Source organism: Hydractinia symbiolongicarpus, chromosome 11, assembly GCF_029227915.1.
Source record: "Hydractinia symbiolongicarpus strain clone_291-10 chromosome 11, HSymV2.1, whole genome shotgun sequence".
Classification (NCBI taxonomy): domain Eukaryota; kingdom Metazoa; phylum Cnidaria; class Hydrozoa; order Anthoathecata; family Hydractiniidae; genus Hydractinia; species Hydractinia symbiolongicarpus.
In genome coordinates this window covers 25,173,804-25,194,954 of record NC_079885.1, presented here as the reverse complement: position 1 = coordinate 25,194,954, position 21,151 = coordinate 25,173,804, and the positions used below count along the sequence as shown (strand labels likewise).

At 32.8% G+C, this 21,151-nt stretch overlaps 3 protein-coding genes and 1 non-coding gene across 6 annotated transcripts; 2 read left to right on the top strand and 2 right to left on the bottom strand.

Annotated features, from left to right (window-relative positions):
- The first annotated feature begins 1,423 nt into the window (after positions 1–1,423).
- On the top strand, positions 1,424–4,293 carry LOC130614674 (uncharacterized). Of its 2 annotated transcripts, none has more exons than XM_057436111.1 (4): positions 1,424–1,525; positions 1,637–1,943; positions 2,654–2,738; positions 2,990–4,293. In XM_057436111.1, the coding sequence occupies exons 1-4, from the start codon at positions 1,512–1,514 to the stop codon at positions 3,424–3,426; spliced, it is 843 nt and encodes a 280-aa protein (XP_057292094.1). In that variant the 5' UTR covers positions 1,424–1,511; the 3' UTR covers positions 3,427–4,293. The 2 variants fall into 2 exon arrangements, with proteins under 2 accessions (XP_057292094.1, XP_057292093.1); XM_057436110.1 differs by having other exon boundaries at positions 1,472–1,551.
- A 3,304-nt stretch (positions 4,294–7,597) lies between these two features.
- LOC130613595 (uncharacterized) lies at positions 7,598–8,050 on the top strand. Its single transcript, XM_057434917.1, has one exon. It carries the CDS (start codon positions 7,598–7,600, stop codon positions 8,048–8,050), a length of 453 nt encoding a protein of 150 aa, XP_057290900.1.
- A 1,935-nt stretch (positions 8,051–9,985) lies between these two features.
- Trnay-gua (transfer RNA tyrosine (anticodon GUA)) lies at positions 9,986–10,075 on the bottom strand. Its single transcript is given in 2 exon segments — positions 9,986–10,021; positions 10,039–10,075. It is a non-coding gene; the product is annotated as a tRNA-Tyr (tRNA).
- A 7,259-nt stretch (positions 10,076–17,334) lies between these two features.
- On the bottom strand, positions 17,335–19,107 carry LOC130614555 (uncharacterized). Of its 2 annotated transcripts, XM_057435979.1 has the most exons (3): positions 18,909–19,107; positions 17,942–18,189; positions 17,335–17,826 (listed from the first exon to the last, which is right to left on the bottom strand). In XM_057435979.1, exons 1-3 carry the CDS (start codon positions 18,958–18,960, stop codon positions 17,701–17,703), a joined length of 426 nt encoding a protein of 141 aa, XP_057291962.1. In that variant the 5' UTR covers positions 18,961–19,107; the 3' UTR covers positions 17,335–17,700. The 2 variants fall into 2 exon arrangements, with proteins under 2 accessions (XP_057291962.1, XP_057291961.1); XM_057435978.1 differs by lacking the exon at positions 18,909–19,107 and having other exon boundaries at positions 17,942–18,902.
- Positions 19,108–21,151: the final 2,044 nt, after the last annotated feature.

The following is a 21,151-nucleotide window of genomic DNA, read 5'->3' as shown; positions in this document are numbered from 1 at the left end:
ACATCAATGAATGAAATTTTATGGATTTTAAGTTAAATTTTGCAATTCAAAAACGAATTTCGGTTTAGATAATTGTAAAATCAAAAACAAAGTATTTCTATGCTAAAAATTGTATAGCACTATCCTCTTCCTCGCTACAAAAGAAAAGGAAAATTGGAACCTTAGAACCCTGCTCTAATATTTTTTTGCCTTTACATTACAGTTTTAACTTTGTATCGTCTCTGCTTAGACGTCCGGGGATAATATTTATATTATGCTCGGTAATCTTAAAGTTAAAGATCCTTGGGGATAATCAAAAGCTTATTGTGCAGGAAGCAGACACGACATCTTTTATGAACCTATGCTTAGAGGAAAGAGATTCCACCATCTACTCATATTTCGCTTTTTTTCTCCACTGACATAAAAACTGTAATGCTAAGTTAAACAATTATTAGTAGCCGAAAGTGTGGGATGCATTATTGTGCAATTTTAATTTATTCAAATTGAAACAAATAAGTTATGTAGTTGTGATGTCCTTTAATTGCATTAATAATGTATATGCACCACTGAATCAAAAATCAAAAATAGACTTAAGTTGAGAAAATCCGACATATATAAAAGCTTCACTAGCTAAAAGTATGAAAAGAAATACCAAAGCAAAACTCATGAATAATTCTCAAAGTAAAAAAAAGTACTTCAGTCTGTTACACGAGTCTAAGAACCTGATTATATGGGACGGGTGGACTATTGAAATATATGTCAGTATGTTCTGTAAGAAGTAATTTATCGTAGATAAGAAGATAGCATTGCCAAACAAAATACTTAAAAATAATGTTAAGTTAATTTTACTGATATAAATTCAATAGGGAGTCTGCAACATGCTGAGATTAGGTAGCTATAGATTCTTATTCGTAAAGAATTCAGAGAAAAAGAATCACCCACAGGGAAAAACAGCGTTATTTAAACATTGGTTAAAGTTTAGACCTATAGACACAAGCCACAGGCGAGGTGTAGTACACGAACAAAAAAAAGTACAACTTTTAACGCAGTAAATTGTCTATAAAACCGCTTAGCACGATTGATTTTCAATGGCGTACTCCTCGGGCAAAAAGTAAGTTCGCTGGATCTTTATTTTAAATAGAAACACGGGATACACTGTCTGCTCTTACCTGCTTTTTAATATTTAACTTGAAATTATTTGAAAACAATGATGCTACGAAGCAGCTTACTTTAGGATCAAAACTATGAATATCAATAAGCCAACTCTGTGGGCATGTCACTTCAGCTGGATATTTCTAACGTAAGCTTGTGGGTCGTATATATTCTTGCATTATTCAAAAACGTTTATATGTTTAATATTTAGATAAATATATACTCAGTTTAATCTAATTAGATAGATTCAATCGCGTGAAGATGAAAAATACATATAAAACAGTGAATTTATGAATACGCTATAGTAAGTAATAAATAACTTATAACAATCTCAATCCAAGAGTAGAGAGATTAAACATTTCAATGAAATTTTTGAGAATATGAGTTGGATCAAGTAAGAATGAAAATTCAATTCATAAAGTATTTTATTTTTTCAAATCTTTTCTTCAAGAACTTTATTTTTCTGACTATAGTGTTACTTATAAATGTTATATTTTTATTTAAGGATTGGTATTTCCCTTCTTCTCCTTTTAATCCAATCTGCCGCTACTTACATCACAAGGCTGTCCTGTCGATACCATGGAAATTTCTCTGTGAAGAAGATGGACACATACTTCCCTGGCAAGGTTGATCAAACCATAGTCGACATTTCTGAGAATGATTGCCTAAGGTGCTGCGTGGCCACCAACTCATGTTTGTTTATTAATTATTCAAATAACTCCACTTGTGAGCTACTTTCATCAAATGTTGGTGCTTTTGAAATCAAACCAGGGTGGACTTTTCGTTCAACAGACTATACAGTTGGACGATATGTAAGTCAGCATTATTTTCCTTGTAACTTTATGTTAGTATCTGAAAGGAAAAGTATTGATAGTAACTCTCAGTATATTTCTACAAATTGTAACCTGCAATAATCACCTTTCAAATGTAAGTGATAAATTAGTTCATGTTGTATGTATCGTTTAGTAGAACTTTAACCTAAAAATAGGCGTATTTTATACCAGTCTATAAGGCCCGTGGAAAGATACACTCAAGCAGAAAAACAACAGGAAAGATCTGTCATTTATATTTTGATGACATCATTAAATATTTCAGTATATAGAAACATATACTGATCTCATTTCTCATAAATTAAAATGAAAATGCAAAAAAGGCTGTTTGCTAAACCTTTCAAATGTCAAATCGCATGAAATACTCCCAAGAAACAAAATACAAAAAGCAACAGCTTGCAAGGTGTAAAATCTATTTGATAGAAAGTTTAGCGTTATCTGTCTGGCTACAACAACACCAACAACACCAACAATTACAACACCAACAATAATAATAAAATCAAAAATATCAGTCTCAGTTATTCCCATTTTATGAAATGATTACGTTTAAAACTTTCAATATTTGAATCTAAAGATTTTGTCTACATCAAAGGAAGATGACCACATCCACTTACAGACAGACACACACTCCGTATTATTCAAACAAGTCTATTTAAAATGGCTAGCGTCAAATTTTCTATTTTCTATTTTAGAGAGGTGCAGTATGCCGAACTTTGCAACCCTGTCAGCTAACAGAAAAATGTATTGATGCTTGCAACCCTCTTGGCTACGAATGTGGTAAGGTGATATTTACCACTCAATAAATCAAAACTTACAATACTTTTGTATTTTTTGCACTAATAAAATACTCCAAGTCTCTCTTTTGTCTTGTCAAACACCTTCGTTTATCCATAAAGTGGAGCAATCTTAGAAAATATTTCTAGATTTTCCTCCTGTGTTTTAAGTGTTATATCTCAATAAAAACATTGAAGTTCTATATACATCGTATTTTCGGGCTAACATACTAACAAGGACTACTACTTTTCAAGTGGTGCTTAGAAATGTGGCCAGAAGTAAATCTACGTCCGCATCAACTGTTTACGACGCTTTACATGTTGGTTCTCAAGCAGTCGATGGAAGTTACAGCTGGCCTGGAGAGCCATTTTCATGCTTTGCGACGGCTTACACTTCCAATCCTTGGTTTCTTCTGGATCTTCAAGAGGCAATACTGTTCGATTTTGTCAGATTGTACAACAGAGTAGATATGGGGTACTACATAAGATTGAAAAATCTTGACTTTCATATTGGTGAGAATGGCGACGATCCCGTCTCAAATCAGATTTGTTTATTAAATCAAGATCAATCAACGTTGGCGATAAAAGATTACAGCTGTGAAATTGGAAACTTGAAAGGGCGCTACTTGTTCATTATATTAAGAGGAACGGAACATCTAAACTTTTGTGAGTTGGAAGTTTTTGTAAAATAGACCAACTTGATAATAATAATGCAATAACATATTATAAACAGTTTTGTCAATCTATGCTGAGAAAAAAATACCCGAGGTCAAAAGTATACACCGAGCTTGCTAGGTCGATGTCCTGACTTGGGGTATTATTTCCCGGAAGAGATAGATAAAATAGTTATTATTGTATTTATTAACTGATACTTATTTTGTTGGGGTCCGTAGAAACCAGGATTGCTTTCTAAAAATTTATTTGTAATTAGGAATGGTAAAAACAGACTTTGTTTTAAAAAGAAAACGTTGGATTTAGATTTCATTGTTTTAGAGATCAAAACATCCGATTAACCATATACAGAATTTTTTTAACGTTTTTTTAACTACAGTCTTTATATAGACAGAAGAAAAGTCTATCACACAAATTCTATGCTGCTTTGCTTTATGATGATGAATATTCATGTTAGAAAAGTTGTAATTTATGTGTGCACCATCAAACATGGGTTTAAAATTATTAAGTAGATGTAGTGTTCGTGATGTTTTGCAATGTTTTTTACCGCGTTTGTTCGAACTAAGTAGGTTTGACATGTGGTCCTGCTGTTTACTTAAAGCTAGGCTAGGCTACGTTTTTAAAGTTGAAGAGATAACTAGCGGATCGATATCAACCAATCAGATCACAACGAAAAAGTAGTTGACTTCTTACAAACCTGGATAGATCAATGATTTGATTAAAACGTTTCTTTTTTCACTTTCTGTTACGTTTATCTCAAACCATATTGCACTTTTTGAAGGTTAATTGCGTAACAACGTTTGCAATAATGGAACTTAGCTTCAGAAGTATCAGTTGTTACGAAAAGTTTTGTAGAACTTTTACTGAATAAATGTGTTTTTAAAATATTTATTTTTTTAAAATATTTATTTGTTTTGTCGTTTTCAAATAATCTTCTTCTTTTTTGCTTATTGGATGTTTTTCAATAACAAGGCCGGAATTGTCCCTTTTATACGACGGCAGAAGGAATGATACTCACTTTTGATTTAGCCACCCTGAATATTGTTTTCTTCTATACCCTGTGTCACGTAAAGCTGACCGTCGGAGTCTCGTTTCTTTTAAAGTCTGCAGGACGAAAGTTGAATAAATACAACAGAATCCAATATTTTCTTAGCATATATGTGTAAAAAAAAGCTCATCGCTGGATGGTTTCTCACTCAAATTAGTTTTTTAGAATCTTTAAAAAATGTTTGTGAGCTTGGTAACATTCTCAGTCAATACACGGATCCAGTACGGTGACGATCGGTGTATTGTTTTGTTATACATATTGCTAAAAATCGTGAACGGTTTATTTACGACAGATGTAAACATCTTAACCAGACGGCAGCATATCGCTTGGCAATTTAAGAGCCCACGAATGGTTTCCTTATCGGTATTAGCGATAGGTTGGTTGTCTTCGAAAACACTACTGACACAGAAAAACTTTAGAACTTACATAGCATTCTAGTCACAAACATCTTTTTTAGTTTGACTACTAACCCCTGTACTTTTAATACCATTTCGTCGACCTTGAATTGTTTCGCAAATGTGACGTCAAATAACTTTTTTAACGTCTGTAACCTTATACGCGTGTATAAAGCATTTATTACATATTTGCTTAATGTCCAGCTTGGCTGTTAAAGTCTTTTTAAAAAAAACTGGGTACATGTAAAGAACCTCTACTGAAATTATAAACTCAAATTTATGGTTGGGAGCAACAAATTTTAATGGTAACCTGTTTCTTCTTCTAAGATATGGTATATAACTTCCTCAGGGAACTAGCTATCTAGTCAACTGTCAAAATGTGAAAGGCAAATACCTTACAGGCAAAAAATTGAGTGAAAATATTAGTCGATTTCACAATACTTACCGACATGCTTTTTAATTAATCTTACCATTTTAATTAGTTTTTGCAAAATTGTTATTACAAACCCAAATCCGTGGATCTTCCCAATGTTGGTGATCCAGCAATGGTAAGATCAACGTATAAACAGCTTGATAGATAAGATGATTTTTTGATGATATTTGATAATCCAACAATTACTCCTTTTTCTAATCTTTTTATTTCTTTAAAAAATGTTTCCCTCCCAGCACCTAGCTAGTTACTTGTCTGCAGCTAGCTAGGTACAGCACATTTTTTATTTTAGGACCAGGAACAGAAAACAGTAAGCGAAATTTTAAAACATCTTACCGTTTTTAACAGTTCTAGTTACAAAATGTTTCATTTTCCAGCAACTTAGTAGTGTTAAGGTTGGTAACTTAGTCAACGCCATGGTTTAAAGTTCTTGCAAAAAATTGAAGTTGAAGTACATTTTTGTAATTTTTTCGTAATTTCTGAATACTTACTGTGTTGCAGATATTAAGATTGTATAAGTTTTGATTGAGAACGGATTCTTAAAGCTGAGAATCTGAGTAAAGTCTTAGTAGTCATCAAAATTCAGCAACGTCCTGATATTATAGTTTTGTTCGGGCTCGAATAGGGAGAGAGTTGAATTGTAAGAGCTCTCTGTCCGATAGAGTGAGAATATATTCAATTTGTTAAAGCGGTTAAGCGCCCAAATGCGATCACTCTAGAATTGCAGCGTTCTCCTGTGTTACTAAAATCATAAAAATTATGGAAGAATAGTTTTACCTGAAAAGAAAGTCACTGTCTGGAGTGAGGAAATGGCTTCGATGCAGATTTGTGTTTAGGTTGTTGTCAATCAAGCAATTGTTCTTGAGTGGCATTTCGTCTTTCCTACTCTTAAATAATGAAAGGTTTCGGTAAGAAATCTTGAAGAATTTGTCAAAGCAACCATCGTTCCTTTAATAAGATCAGATTACATGTCAATAGAGTAAATTTTAAAGGAGCCCTCGGAAGTCTCAAAATACTTTAGGTACACAAATCTCTTTAGGGAGATAACCAAAAATAATGTTGATCAATTTATTAAGTTATCAAAACATGATCCACCGGCGTACTACTAATCTCAGAAGAACCTAAAATTTGCGGGTATCCAGATTTAAAAGTCGATCATAATACGCGTGGTCACTGTCTTGCCGATTACGAAGTCGGTAATGAGGCACTATGTAGAAATGGTTTCTTTCATAAAAGTTACTTTTATAAGTTATAATCCTATATTATAATCAGCTTGTGTGAGTTACTATGTGAGTTCACGGTACTAAAATCATGGGTCACTTTCTTATGGCTCATGCATTGTGTCCCCAAAGCGTGGTATTACGGTAAAGTTTACTAAGTTAAAAAAATTGTAACACGGGGGTTTATTTGTTGTTTCTTTTAAAAGCCTAACGGGGTCGCTATAGATAGAATAATTTGATTTTAGTCCCGGTTTATTATGTGAGCGCAGTATCTCACAGAAACAAGTTGTTTATCAACTGAAAAAGGAAAGCGAAGTTTATTATTCGGAGTAAAAAAGTGATTGGACGATAATCCAGAAAACGCTAGCAAGCTTACTACAGAGAACGCGAAAGAAAAGCAGTTGTGTTGTTTAGATTTCAGCCGTTTTAACTTTCAGAGCTTAATTTTCCTTTAAAGCGTGTTTCCAATAAGTCGCTAATGTTCCGCGGTTGTTGCACAACAGTTGTTGCGTAACACAGCTGTAACAAGTCGTTGCGCAACAGTATGTTTTCAAAAGCAAACAAAAACCAAAACATCGTAAAAATGGCACATGCGAACGCGCGATTTATCCTTCTTTGTCAGCTCAAACTGTTGATCAGTATACTCGCGAGAAGACGAAAACAAAAACAACAGAAGAGAAGTCATAGATTTTGGGTTAGAGATATTTTTAAAAATCGATTTAAGAAAGGTGCGTTTAACAGTCTGTTACTGGAGCTACAACTGCACGATAGAGAATATTTTTATAGTTACCTTCGGATGTCACCTGAAAGATTTGAACATCTTTCATCGATGATTGGATCAAAAATACGGAAACAATTTTGGCCAAGTAGAGAACCGATAACACCTACTGAGCGAGTAATAGTAACACCTCGTTATTTGCCCACAGGCGAATCCCAACAAACGCAGTCATTTTACTTTCGTATTGGCAGAGCGACGGTATGTAATATCATAAGTGAAACTACTCGAGCTATATGGGATAGCTTGATGCCGATATACTTAAAGTCGCCAGACACTATGGAAGAATGAGGACCCATTGCTTTCGAATTTGAGATGGAACTATGGAATGGGACTATCCTAAGTGTGTAGGGGCAATTGATGGTAACCAAGTATGCATAAAAGCTCCAGCTAGCTCTGGTTTAGCATATTATACCTACAAATTTTTTAGTATGGTTCTTATGGAAATATGCGATGCCAAGAACTGTTTCGCGATGGTCGATATAGGAAGTTATGGCAGAGATAACGATGCGTCTATATTAAATGAAATTGAAATATACAACGCTTTTCAAAATAATTTATTAAATCTTCCTGAACATAAAACATCTTTAAAATCGAAACTTCCACAAGTGGTAATTGGAGATGGCATTTTCGCTTTGAAACCCTGGCTCATGAAACCATTTCCTGGTAAAAATCTATCATTTGAAGAAAGAATATATAACTATCGTCTATCAAGAGCAAGAACAACAATTGGAAATACATTTGGGATTCTTGCAGCAAAATGGAGAATATTTTGACGACCAATAAAAGCTAAACCCACAAAAATTGAAGGAATAATTAAAGCTATACGTTCGACAGATGGCCCAAAATATACTCCTTCTGGTTTTGTTGATTGTGAATCGTATTTAGGTGAAATGATACCTTTACAGCCTTTTCAACCTTTACAGAAATCTAGAAGTAATCGCTTAACAAATAATGCTAATTTGATTCGTCTTTCTTTTGCTGAATATTTTACCAACACTGAAGGAGAATTATCTAGCAGAAAGATTATGTTACGTCATGTGGACACAACCCTGTCAATAAAAGAATTTTTTTAATTATTTTCTGAACAATTTGAATGAACATTTTCAATAACTTATAGATGTGTTTCAATAAATATTAATATTTATTAATTAGTATACTGTAATTGAAAAAAAATAAAATGTTCAATTTCCTGAAATATTCGGAAATTCCAAGTTTAACAGCAACTGCTTGATTCTCAAGGCTAAGTCGCCTCATAAGGGCTTCATAGATTTACAAAAAGACATGATATCGCCGTCTTTTTCGCATGTTGTAACCTTCTGTATAACTTCATTAATTTGAGACATAGTGTTTAAAAGAGAAGAATCTACTTTGCTGTCATCATTTAATTCTTTAAACACTCGTCGCTGCTGCTTTGCGTTTTTTCGCCAATTTTATTAAAGCATAAGTTTCTTTTTGTTGTCGAGTGTTCGAATTCTCATGTAAAAATTGATCGAGAATGGAATCTTCGATCAAATTAATATATTCGACTTCATCACATTGTTGTTGTTGTAGTAATACTGTTCTCTGTTGCATCACACGATGAAGGAGTTGAAACTTGGAAAAAAAATGAAGGTGTTGCAGTGGGAAAGTTTGTCGAAGTTTCTCTGTGCTCTATATAAGTGTTCAACCATTCGAGATAGTCATATTCGTGACTTATAGAATTCCTTGAAGATCCCGAAGGCGTGGATTTTCTCTTTCTTAAAAATCTTCCATAGGCAGATCGTATAGTTTTGTATTTGCTCTCCGCCTCCATAGCGTTCATGTTAAATATCGAACCAATTTTCTCCCAGACATTCGTTTTTATATCCTGGTTTTTAAATTCAGAGTCAGATTTGTCATATAAAATCTTGTATTGTTGGACTTCTTGCATGAATCTTTCTTTTAAAAACGGAGTAGAAGCGGCCATTTTTATTTTTGCTTTGTTATTGTTGTTCAGTACAAGGTTTATTTTACAAAACCAAAATTTTCAAAATAAATATTGAACAAAAATAATGCTTAGCAACAGTTCTGCAACAAGCTGCAACACAGAAAAAAATTGAAATCTGTCAGTCTCGGAAAAACTTGTTGTGCAACATCGAAACAGTTACACAACAGCCCGTCACTTATTGGAAACCACGATTAAACATTTAGGTTTTTTTGTGTCTTGAGCCGGAAAGTATTTCTTCAAACATTTTTTTTGTAAGAATATACTTTAGTGTAGACTTTATTGCTGTAAATTTTCATTCTGCAAGGAAAAAGTTTTTTTTAAATGTTTTATCGTAATTTTCTTTTAAATGAACACCGATGGAAACTGGGATTTTCGTTGAGTCTCGCTACACCCAGACACTTTTTTCTTTTGTCGCTATTTTGAAAATTGAAAAACATTTTCGCACTTGAAGATGGGAGAGAAGAAAGTAGATGTTAAAAGCGAGGTTAATTGGAAGAATTTTGAGTGATAACGTGAACGGAACTTATTCTATAATTTATTTTTACAGGCAATTTTTTTGGTGGTTAATTCTATTCCGTAGTTTGTTGATATGGATGGAGTCAGGTAAGAAATTATTTATGATCGATGGAAAGCTTTTGCACTTTTTATGACACTTGGCAACTGACAACCATTCATCAAAACCTAAACAATAGTTAAAATAAAGATTTAGTTGAAACAGGTGTTAATAGATAAAAGTTTTGTCTCCACCGAGCCGGATTTGAACCAGCGACCTAAGGATATCTGCTATTGTTTCTACTACAGTCCTCCGCTCTACCAACTGAGCTATCGGTGGGTACAATACATTGTGAAATGATAGCAGTGTATAAAAGAACAATTTGCTAGACAATTACTTTGCTGAACACATGTCCTAATAACCAATTAGCAAGATGTGATGTAATTACTCATGCAAGGAGAATGTTGTCTTGGTAACTAATCAATTGTATGAAGATAATGAAAAGTTAAAAAAAAAGTTAGCTATCAGAATTGCGTCAGCATTGAAATATTGCGAATCCTCCTGTTCAAGCCCACCTTATAAAATATCTTGATAGAAAGAAAAAACGGTTCAACAAGGAAGTATTCGGACACACGAAATTGAAACACCAAAATGAAACCTATTAATAAAACGAGGAGAAAAAATACACTACTAGCGAGAAAAAAAAAGCTGCACTACAAAAAAACAAAAGATTTATTATTTTTTTGTATTTACACCCGAGTACAGCCTACAAGCATGTTAGTATTTTACACAATCTAAAATTAACATTCGACGTTCGACCTAAACAGTAGTTCGAGAAGTATATTATCAGACGTTAGAAAATATTATTGTGACTTCTAGAAACTGCTAATTTACAGCTGTGTATGAACATTTGAAAAAATTTATAAGCATTAATTTAAAACGCTCATTGGAAGCAAGGATTGTTTTCTGAACCCGGTGATTCTTTAATAATGTTTTTCTGCAATATAATTAACAAGGAAGTGTTCAATAAAAAATAAACCTGGAAGAACAATGCAATGTTGTTTACGAAATCCCGTGAAAAGATTGTAATGCAGTGTACATAGGCGAAACAAAAAGAAAGTTTTAGCAACGAGTACAAGAACATATGCACGCAGTGAGAAACGGAGATGTGAAGAAAAACGAAATTGCGGACCACAGCTGGAGCAGAAGTCATTAGTTCAATTGGGATGAAGAGAAAATCATTGACAGAGAATCCAGAACAACGGCCAGGAAGATTAAACAAACCATCAACAGTGTAGCACGTAGCAATCACATAAACAGCCCTACAGAAGAAGTAGTTACCTACATCTAGGTCCGAAAATGTCAATTACCGTAATTAACCGTAATTATAAGCTCGTTTCTGATTAGTTAATTTTTATGAATTTCGATCCTCTGCAATTATATAAATACAAGCTCAACACCATTTTACTTTGCCTGATGATGGGAAAAGGATCTCCCGAAACATCGCCTACTAAACTATCATGTTCAAGAAATGATAAATTTTCCACAGTAACATGAATACTGAACAGACAAACCGAAATAACATCTTCAATAATTTGGTTGGTGCAATCAAATCTATGTATATGAGCCCATGAGCCCATATGAGCCCATCTTGCATAAAATATTGTGTTCAAAACCTTATTCTTACCCTTGCAAGATCATTTGTTTACTATTAAAAATAACTATAACAACTATAGGTTCAAGGTGTATTTATACATTTCTGTTGACAGTGATTTGGACTTGTAGAGGCACATTCAGTGATATTAAAAATTTGTTATAAGAAAACTTACTCTTTCTGAAAAATTTACCTTTTTGTAGCTTTTAATGAACTCATCTTTTCTCAGCATACTTAAAATGTACGAGTATACCTTGATGATCAAAATTTCAACAAATTATTGGATCTACATGTTTGTTTTTTCGACCATACACTTGCACTTAAATTAAAAAAGGTAAAAATAATAATAGATGAACATGTTAGTATTATTAAAAGACTATATTCCAGCATATCCATATATAAATATACATAGCTCTTCATCCAGAAATATTTAAACAAGGAGATTAATAAAATTTTAAAAATGTGTGTATATATATATATACATTATGTTTACACTAAAAGAAATTTTAATATAAATATTAAAAAAAATAAAAATGACGGACGAGAAAACAAAAACAACAACAAAAATACAGAAGAGAAAGTGCGCGATTTTGAGTAAGGAAAAGTCAATTGACACATAACAATATAATGATCCACGGATATTTACTTAAATTTCTTTCAGTAAAAATAATTTTGTCTCTCTTTTAAATGTTATCAGCTTTTTAATCGAGCGAATTTCTTTAGGAAGTCGATTGAAAGACGTAGTTGTTACATCTTTGAAAGTGTTTTTACGAAGTGATGTCTTTAATCGAACTGTGATCATCAAATGCCATTCTCGTCTTTGTTTAATAGGTAACCAACCTAAACGTGTTATATGTTCAGTATGGCAGTACTTATTCCATACAAAGCTCGCTGCACATATCATCATTTTGTAGAGCTTTCGAATTTAGATAGCTGTTAATGGAATATAAACAGTGTCGTTAAAGTCTAATTTTGACAAGACTAGCATTCCAGCTAATTGTTTTCGTAACTTAAATGGTGCCATGCGTTTTAGTTGACGTAATATAGATAAGATTCCTTGACAACACGATACTACACTCTGTACATGATCATTCCAACTTAGGTGATCATCTAATTTAACACCCAATACACTCAATACAGACCATGTTGGAACTCTTTCAATCTGGAAGTATTCTAGTTTGATATCAGTACATCGAGGTCGTTGAGATTGTGTCGTTTTGACATTTGAGATGTTGAAAACACCATTAACTTTGTTTTTTCCTTGTTCAGAAAAAGATTGTTATTTGTAGACCATCTTTGAAGTTGACTTATATCTTTGTTTGTTCCTTTGCCTTCCCAAAATTATTTAATTTTGTTTTCGTAAACAAAGTGGTGTCGTCAGCATACTGTAACGTACTCATTGTCAAATTCATTTCCAGGTCAGTGAGGTATAAATTGAAAATAACAGGGCCTAATATTGACCCTTGCGGCACACCAGATGTGACCTTACATAATTCAGAGGTTTTATCATTAATTCACACAATTTGCTTTCTGCCACAGAAGTAACTCAAAATTAGTTCAACAAATTCTTTGGAAAAACCGATTTGGTTGAGTTTCTTCATTTTAGTTTCATATTAAACAGTATCAAAGCCTTTCGAAAAGTAAGCTAATGCTACAAGACTGATTTCATTTTTACTTATTGCTCCTTTGATATCCGTTCTAAGTTTCATCAACAAAGTAGTCGAGGAGTGTCCTTTTTGGTAACCGGCCACCGCTTCGGAATATAAAGATTTCTCATCGATAATTATCATTTGTGTAAGGATAAGACCTTCAAATACTTTGGATAAAATAGGAAGGATGGAGATCGGTCGTAGTTCTTTTATTGATGTAGGAGCATTCACTTTTGGAATAGGTGCAACTCTTGCCACTTTCCATTAACACGGGAAGCATTTTTTCTCAATGCACGTATTTATAATATGTGTTAGAACAGAAGAAATTTCATTTGCTATTTTAACATATTTCACTGGTATATCATCAAACCCAGTTGATATATCGTTACGTAGTCCTTTAAGTTCTTTAAGTACCTCCTCATACTTAACACGTCTGAGTTGAAACATTTTGGAAGTCGATGGTGGTAATGTTTGGAGTACTTCCTTTAAATCAATTTCAGATTTTGGAATTGATCCAGTAACTCGCTCAGCTGTTCCGGCAAAGAAAGTGTTTACACTGTCAGCGTCAAAATGAAGGGGGCTCGAAGGAGGATGTAAAATTCGATTGATAGTGTTCCACACTTCTTTTGAGTTTTTAGAACTAAGTGCCTTTCTATAAAAGGAAACTTTAGCTTTCTTGATCTTTTTCTTAACTGAGTTTTTAAGTTGTTGAAATTCGTTCCATATCATTTGATCGTTAGTTTCATGAGCAAGTTTTCGAAGCTTATTTCGCTTCGTTTGGTCACTTTTTATGTTTAAAGTATGAATCCATGGAGATGGTGGTCTTGTTATTTTTGTTCTTCTTAACGGAGCATGTCTATCAATGCAATCTTGCATGAACTTGTGAAGTATCTTCACTTTTTCTTTTGGATCATCTATAGCGTATATAACTGATATCGGTAGGTTCGAGAAATCCGACACAAAAGATTCCCTATCAAACTGCCTTTCATCTCTTAGCATTTTAAATCGGGGTTTAAACTTATCGTATTTAATGTTGATGATAGCGTAAGGTCCATCATGGTCACTAATAGTTTTGCATGGTAATACATCAGTATGTGCGATTTTGGTATTATTGTTAATTATCATATGAACGATCAATGTTGCGCTCCTCGTCCTGGTTGGCTTTGATGCTATCTGTTTAAGGCTGAATGCAGATAAAATATTGTTGTACTGTCTTACTTGGCAACAATCTTGTTTGAGAAGATTTCTGTTTATGCCCCCTGTTATAAGAAGCAAGCCATCCCATGTTGTTTGGATATAAGTTATTAAATCTTCAAATTGACTTAACCAGTCAGAAAAGGAGATGATTCTTTACGAGCGGTATATGACCCCAAGAAGTAGTTTACTATGCTTGTTTCGGCCATCTACCTCGATCCATATATGCTCCACATTTTCGTACATACCAATAATATCCTTTCGAATGCGATATTTGATCAAACTGTTCACATAAATTCTAACATCCCCTCCTCGAATTTGGTTTCTATTCACATATTCCATTGAGTAACCAGGTATACGGACGTATTCCAATAAATTAGCATTATTTTTTAGCTATGTTTCAGATAAGCAAACGAATGGGTGGTCATCCAATAATACTCGTATTATTGGATGACCACCTCTAATAATCTCGTATTCAATTTACAATTGAATACGAAAAGGACGCTACGTTTCCTTTCTTAGACACTCTCTTGTTCGCCACTGTGGTAACTTATCAGTATCAGCATACTGAAAACCAACTCATGCTGATCAATTTGTCAACTAAATATGTAATAAACAGATTTTGTGTAAAGAAAGTGTATTGTCTTTATTACTGGACAAAACAGTCACTGTAGTTAGTGAAGAAAATGACTAAAAGAAAGAGTTATACTCGAGACAAACCATTAAGATAGTTAAAAAAATTGAAAGGGAGGCCAAAAGCGGGTTATGTCATATCACGTACGAAATCTTCAAGCTACATATAACAAAATGCGATAAATTTTCATTGACTTTGCTGCGGCAGGAGTCTTCTATTGATTTCCCACGGGCTAACGGTAAGCCTATATTTAATGATCGTTGTCTATCTTTGATCCAAAGATGGTAGCTGCGACTAGTCATGAGTGAATTAAGTTGTAACTTTTCTGACCTATGCACTTCTTCCCATAAACAAGTCATGAAATGCAACATTTTGGACTTGACTTAATTAACGTCTGCTCTATATTTCTTTCACTGCACTTCTAAGTTCCCTTCTTTTATTTTACCTCTTGTTGCGGTAGTTGATATTAGTGGTTTTAAAGTGAGGACACGAATTCCTCTGAGAGTTGTCATTCACTTTCTGTTTATTTTTTTATCTTGAAATAAAAATTTCTTGTTGTTTATGTTAATATTAGCTATTATTGACATAGAATATTAGACGACCCTGAAATTAAGTTAAATTGGCTATACGATTTTGTGGTAAAAATATAAACGTGGAAAACCTTGCTGACTTCTAGATACTGAACTACTTTAAGATACAAATTTGCGTTCACTGCAGCAACACTGCACCCCCACTGCGGTCGACAAGTTGTGCAAAATTTAGAGCAGACAAAAGAAAAGTGAAAAGTGAGTAGAAAGTAACATCTCAATTATTTAGTCTGACAACGCTCGGTATTAAAGTCAGTAATTATAATTTTCGTGTAGGTATGAATAGAAATATATTGTGCAAATTGAACTTGAGCCAACATACTTATACAAGCCTTATAAAATTATTATTGTCAGAAAATCACTAAACATTTCCGTCGGTAAAAAATATTTAGCGGCCAAAAAATCACGGTAAATTGAATTTGCATTTTACTTGTCGTGTAAAAAATCGTCATGCTCGCCATAAATTTAATTCAAATGTGAACTTCCGGTTTAGATAACACATATCAGCTATCCTAAAACACTTTGCCTGGAAATTATAAATTGATCTTGTGATGTGTCACGTATCAGGAACATAGAAATTATTACGGCGCAAGTGGTGGTTCGTATATTTCACCAAGATTGTTTAAATTAATTCATATTCTATTTCTGTTGAAACCATTCGTTGGTGATTGACAGGTTGCTGCATTGTTTTTAAATTCAATCCTGTAAAAAGAATTTTAAAATCTGGCGCGTAAATTATAAAAGTAACTGTTACTCATTGCTATTTCAACATAAATTACAAAATATTTTTTTTGCAGTGAAAACTTGTTTGTTTAGTGTTTTGATTGTTTAAAGGGATCCTTCCATGCAAAAACAAATAAATGTGAATAAGTTCATATTATAAAACGATGAAAGACAAATTTTTTTCTCTCGCCTGCTTCTTAATATTTCTCCAGATATTTGAAAATAAAAATACATAATTACCCAAGAGTGAGCTTCAACGACCGCTATTACAGCTTGCCTTAGCTAAATTCGCAATGTAACGGCCAGAGACCAACTACTGCTATTAATCATTCTCAGTGTACGCTTCGCACACTTTTTTATTTTTTTAAAAGAACTAGGCTTTTTTTATTTTGAAAGAAAAGAACGGCTTATTTATCAATTTAATTAGACTAAATGTGATTATATAAATATGTTATAGTTTGATAAATACACAAAAAAAGCATAAAATGAGTAAATCATTTCTTATGAAAACATCATTTTTAAACATATAGCTTTTTCATCAACCTCGTACCCTACTCTTCTTAACACAACGCGGCGCAACCTCGTTTCCAGGACAATTTGGCTTTTTATAAATTTACAACGGCTCAAGAGGCACAAGACCCCGCCACAAAACAGGACGGCGATAAAAAGATGCAAACAGAGAATTAATTTCAAAGTAAGGCGAAATATCAAACCCCGTAACCAAAAGCAATGAAAAAAGCTCCGGACATAGGCTATTCGGCTAGATCAAACACTTACACCATGCGCTATTCTGACACAATTTATATTTTTTCAGACATTTTCGGGACGTAGCTTCGGCATTTTTGACGTTGGTTATTCGGCCTACACCCTAGCCAAAGTAAATATTTTGCACAACATAGCTGCGGAGTGCTCACAAAGTAATGCTGTTTGGTGATTTCGTGAAACAACTAAAAAACCGCCTTTTGTAAAAATATTATTTTAAGGTTTGAAAAATGCCCTCGAACCAATTTTGCTTTTTTAGCCTTATCAATTTTCGACTTTCAAAGTTTTTTTATACACGATAGCAAAACACGCTTGTTAACTATTTCACCATTTTAGGTTTTGAGTAATGACCAATATCGAAAGCTCTGGAAAGTATCTAATAGATAAATATATAAACTCATATTTCAACATATGTAAAAAAACATATTGTAGAAAAAGGGAAAGGATTTTATTTGTGCCTCCTTTCTTTATTTTATGCACAAGGAAAATGACAATATCTGTGAAATAGCTGGTTCAGGATGTAGTTTCTACAATTCATTTAATAAAAAAATTAATAATACTCCACATAAACTTTTGTTGCTAGTAATAAATATTGAATTACGTTATCTATTTACGTTGTAAAAAAAATGCAACGTGAATAAAAATTGTAGAACAGTGGCTATATAATACAATATAAGTGTACCATAAATAAACTAAAAATTAAAGAAAACCATAAAAAATAGATTAAATTATATAGTGCTTAAAACGTTAAGGAGTTCTTTTTATATCCAGAGAAAAGAAACTATGAGGGTAAATACGACAATTAAAAAATCACCGGCAATGATGTAACCATGACTTTCTTTCTGCTGTAAAACTTTGTTGCATCCATCGCCGGTACAACAATAACTCTAGAATAAAAACATTGAGAAGGTAATTAAATGATGTAAATTTAAAGCGGATATCTCTATACACATCTCTATTGTACAACGAAGATTACACGTCAAGTTGTAAATAAAGCTCTACCTGGCAATTCTTAAAGTTTATTTTAGGTACATTTTTCTGTATATTTTTTACGGTTAATTCGCAAAATCGATTACAAAATGCACTCATAGTACACGTAAAAATTTCCCTTGAAAACGGTACATCACGTTCACCAACTGAGACGGTTACACTGAACTTTCCTGCGACACATCTATCATAGTTGGTTGTCGCGTCACAAGGTGCTAGTATTTTGCTGCCATTTGCATTCTGATAGCACTTCAATGCATCACCTACAACGAAAATACTTGAGAAACCAACTTCATTTTTAATTTGTGAGGGTGGATAATAATGACTACATTTAAAACATTTGATACTAAGAATTTTGGAAATCATAACCACAAACAATTAGAAATATTATATCTGTATAAACTGCGATTTACAGAATTCAAAACGGCTATTTTCTAAAACATTTTGTGCGGGATTATAGTCATTTAGGGACGTATTGACTCAATTAGATCCAGATTGCTATATTTTAACTGTGTTCGTGTTGTTTTTTTAAATTAATTACCAACAACAACCTGTATTAGAGTAGCGTAGTTTAAACCTGTGATATAATTTTGTGCGTGTTACATATGCCTATACTGCTATCATTAGCACGAACATCTCCAACCTGATTGGCTAAAAGGTGAGACAGACGTATATCAAATATGTCATATTTTAGATGTGAGATATAAGATAACAATTTTGAATGATAGCAAAACAAAAATTTTAAAAACAAAGCTTTCGTATATGTAAACCTATATTTTTTAATTTTTATGTCTGCCTAGAGAAATATCAGAACTAAAAAATATAAGGCATATTGAATCATGTATCGTGCTAATGAATGTAATATAACAAATTTAATACTGACATGCTTACGACATTACTATAAAATAAACCTGATATTGTATATAAAAATCTGTACAAAGGAACAAGTGATGTTCGGTCTGAATGAAAAATATAAACTTACCTACTCGTAAAAAAGAAAGAAAAAGGTAAAAAATAACTCTTTTTTCCACCATCTCCTTTATGCAACTTTAACACTGTGTGTAAAATGTTAAATGCTTTTTTGAAACGCGCTTATCATTTATTATTTCAAACTTGTTTTGCCAGGAAATAAAATGTTGTGCTAAATACATTCGTCATATCAGGACAAAAAACAATGCACCATTCACCTTGACACTTATATTTTGCTTAATATTAGTGACAAAAAAGGATTTATTATCTAAATAATGTGACGCCGATATCGATGGTTTCTTTTCCTGTTATCTTTTCCTAGTAGTTGTTGCATTGTAACACACTTAAAATAATGCAATATACTATAGCAATCAAAGAGTTTCATTTATATAAAAAAAGTTTGGCGGAATGTTCTTATTGTTTAACAACAATAAGACGTTATAAGCAGAGCATGTAATGAACATTAATCAAAGTTTTTTTAAATCTATCGCGTCCATTTGCTTTACCGAATAATTTCTCATAGTCCAGGATAAGTTTTACCAACATCAAACAATCATCTTATATTCTATTTTTTAGAACTTGATGTGACCAGTGTAGAATATCAGATTAATTGGACATATAAAACTAATAGTGAGGTAATATAATCTTGTTTCAGAGAATAAAAACGAAACTTAAGAAATTCAGTTACCCTATGATTCTGGTATTATAAAGGCAGAGGATGCTGGTGGTAATGAGCTGCACCAGGAAATACGCTATTTGAAGGTACATCTGCGTAATTTTAGTTTAAAAAATGCAAAACATCATCTGCTTTTTTTTAATGACTTGAAAATTTTAAAACATTTGTAAATATTTTTTGCTAAAAGAACTAATTTGCAAATTTAATATCTAAAAGCGTTTTAGTATATTTATAACTTTCTAACAATATCGGTCAGTACTACACATATCTTTAAATATATTTTTAGGCAAATCCTCTACCCGACTTGCCATTTCCAACACGGTCAAGATTACCAACATCTTATTCAACGGACGTATTATGTTTTATTGATTGTTTGCCTGCATACCATTTTTTATGTTTATAGTTATATTTATTAAAGGAGCAAGTACCTTGTTTTTGTAAAATTATGTGTTTATATAATGCAGTTTCTTCTAGGCTGAATGTTTGTTAAGAACGTTGTGCATAGAAATGAGATTGTAAAAAGTATGTTACCAATTTTATCTGTTAGATGTGACGAAGAAACGCATATCTAATTCTTCCTGAGCAACTATATAAAAAAAAGTTTTTTTGTCATCGTTATTTAAGTTTCTCTAATTATAAATCTTCGATCAATAGGATCAAAAAACAATGGTCGGAAAGTTTCAATAACTAAAAAAGTAGTATGTCCTTTTATGGAGAGAGAAGAAGTAAATTGAAAACACAAGCGATAATAGATCATAGCCTAACAGAGGAACATGCCACAGCTCTCCGAACTCAGACCCGAATGCAAGAGAAAAAGGGAAAAAAGACACTACCGCAAAAGAGTATACCCCGTTACTGGTTGTGCAAAGGTTGTGGTGAGGCTCGAAAACTATCTCCGCCAAACCCATCACGTTGACGACCAAAAAATAAATAAGCGACTTTTGAGAGAGGTATCCTATTTTGAAGAATATAAAATAGAATCTGATGCTTTGTTAACAGACACTACAGGAAGTGATGAGGAGTACTTCAAGACTGCAATTAGGAAAGTTAAAAAGGTTCCAGTGAAGTTTCCAGATGACTAGTTGCAAAAATTCCGTAACGACAGAGAGAAGGTTTGTCGAAAAAAAATAAGAAAGTACAACAAGTAACAGCAAAAATGTAATATGTTATTGATCACCTTTGAAATCATTAGAGGAACTAAATTCGACAAAATAACCGATTTGTTGTTGCGATGTGACCAAAATCAACTTGGCTATCACTGATGATGATCTATATCCCTCTTAAAATTGTTTTGGAAAAAAATTAAACTATATTCCCCACCGCCTAGTCTGAACTCGACCTGTGTGGTCTTTGAGACTAAACTAGAGTTTATATATTTTCATTGCGTATCCACTTCTTGTAATTATTATATATAATGTAACTTTATGTTTAAATGTAGCTACGACGGAGAAACTACTACATACACACGAAAATATAAAAATAGATATTCAAGGGAACCATATTTATTTGGTTTATTTTATTTGTTAGTTGTTATACTTTTTTGTTAGTTTGTCTATCTACTTTTACTAACAAATCATATA

Coding starts and splice junctions, on each gene's coding strand:
- LOC130614674 (XM_057436110.1), top strand. CDS start 1,532: ATGAAAATTCAATTCATAAA. Junction 1,944..2,653: donor ACTATACAGTTGGACGATAT/GTAAGTCAGCAT, acceptor TTTCTATTTTAG/AGAGGTGCAGTATGCCGAAC. Junction 2,739..2,989: donor CCCTCTTGGCTACGAATGTG/GTAAGGTGATAT, acceptor CTACTTTTCAAG/TGGTGCTTAGAAATGTGGCC.
- LOC130613595 (XM_057434917.1), top strand. CDS start 7,598: ATGGAATGGGACTATCCTAAGTGTGTAGGGGCAATTGATGGTAACCAA.
- LOC130614555 (XM_057435978.1), bottom strand. CDS start 18,292: ATGATTTCCAAAATTCTTAGTATCAAATGTTTTAAATGTAGTCATTAT. Junction 17,827..17,941: donor TAAACTTTAAGAATTGCCAG/GTAGAGCTTTAT, acceptor TTTTTATTCTAG/AGTTATTGTTGTACCGGCGA.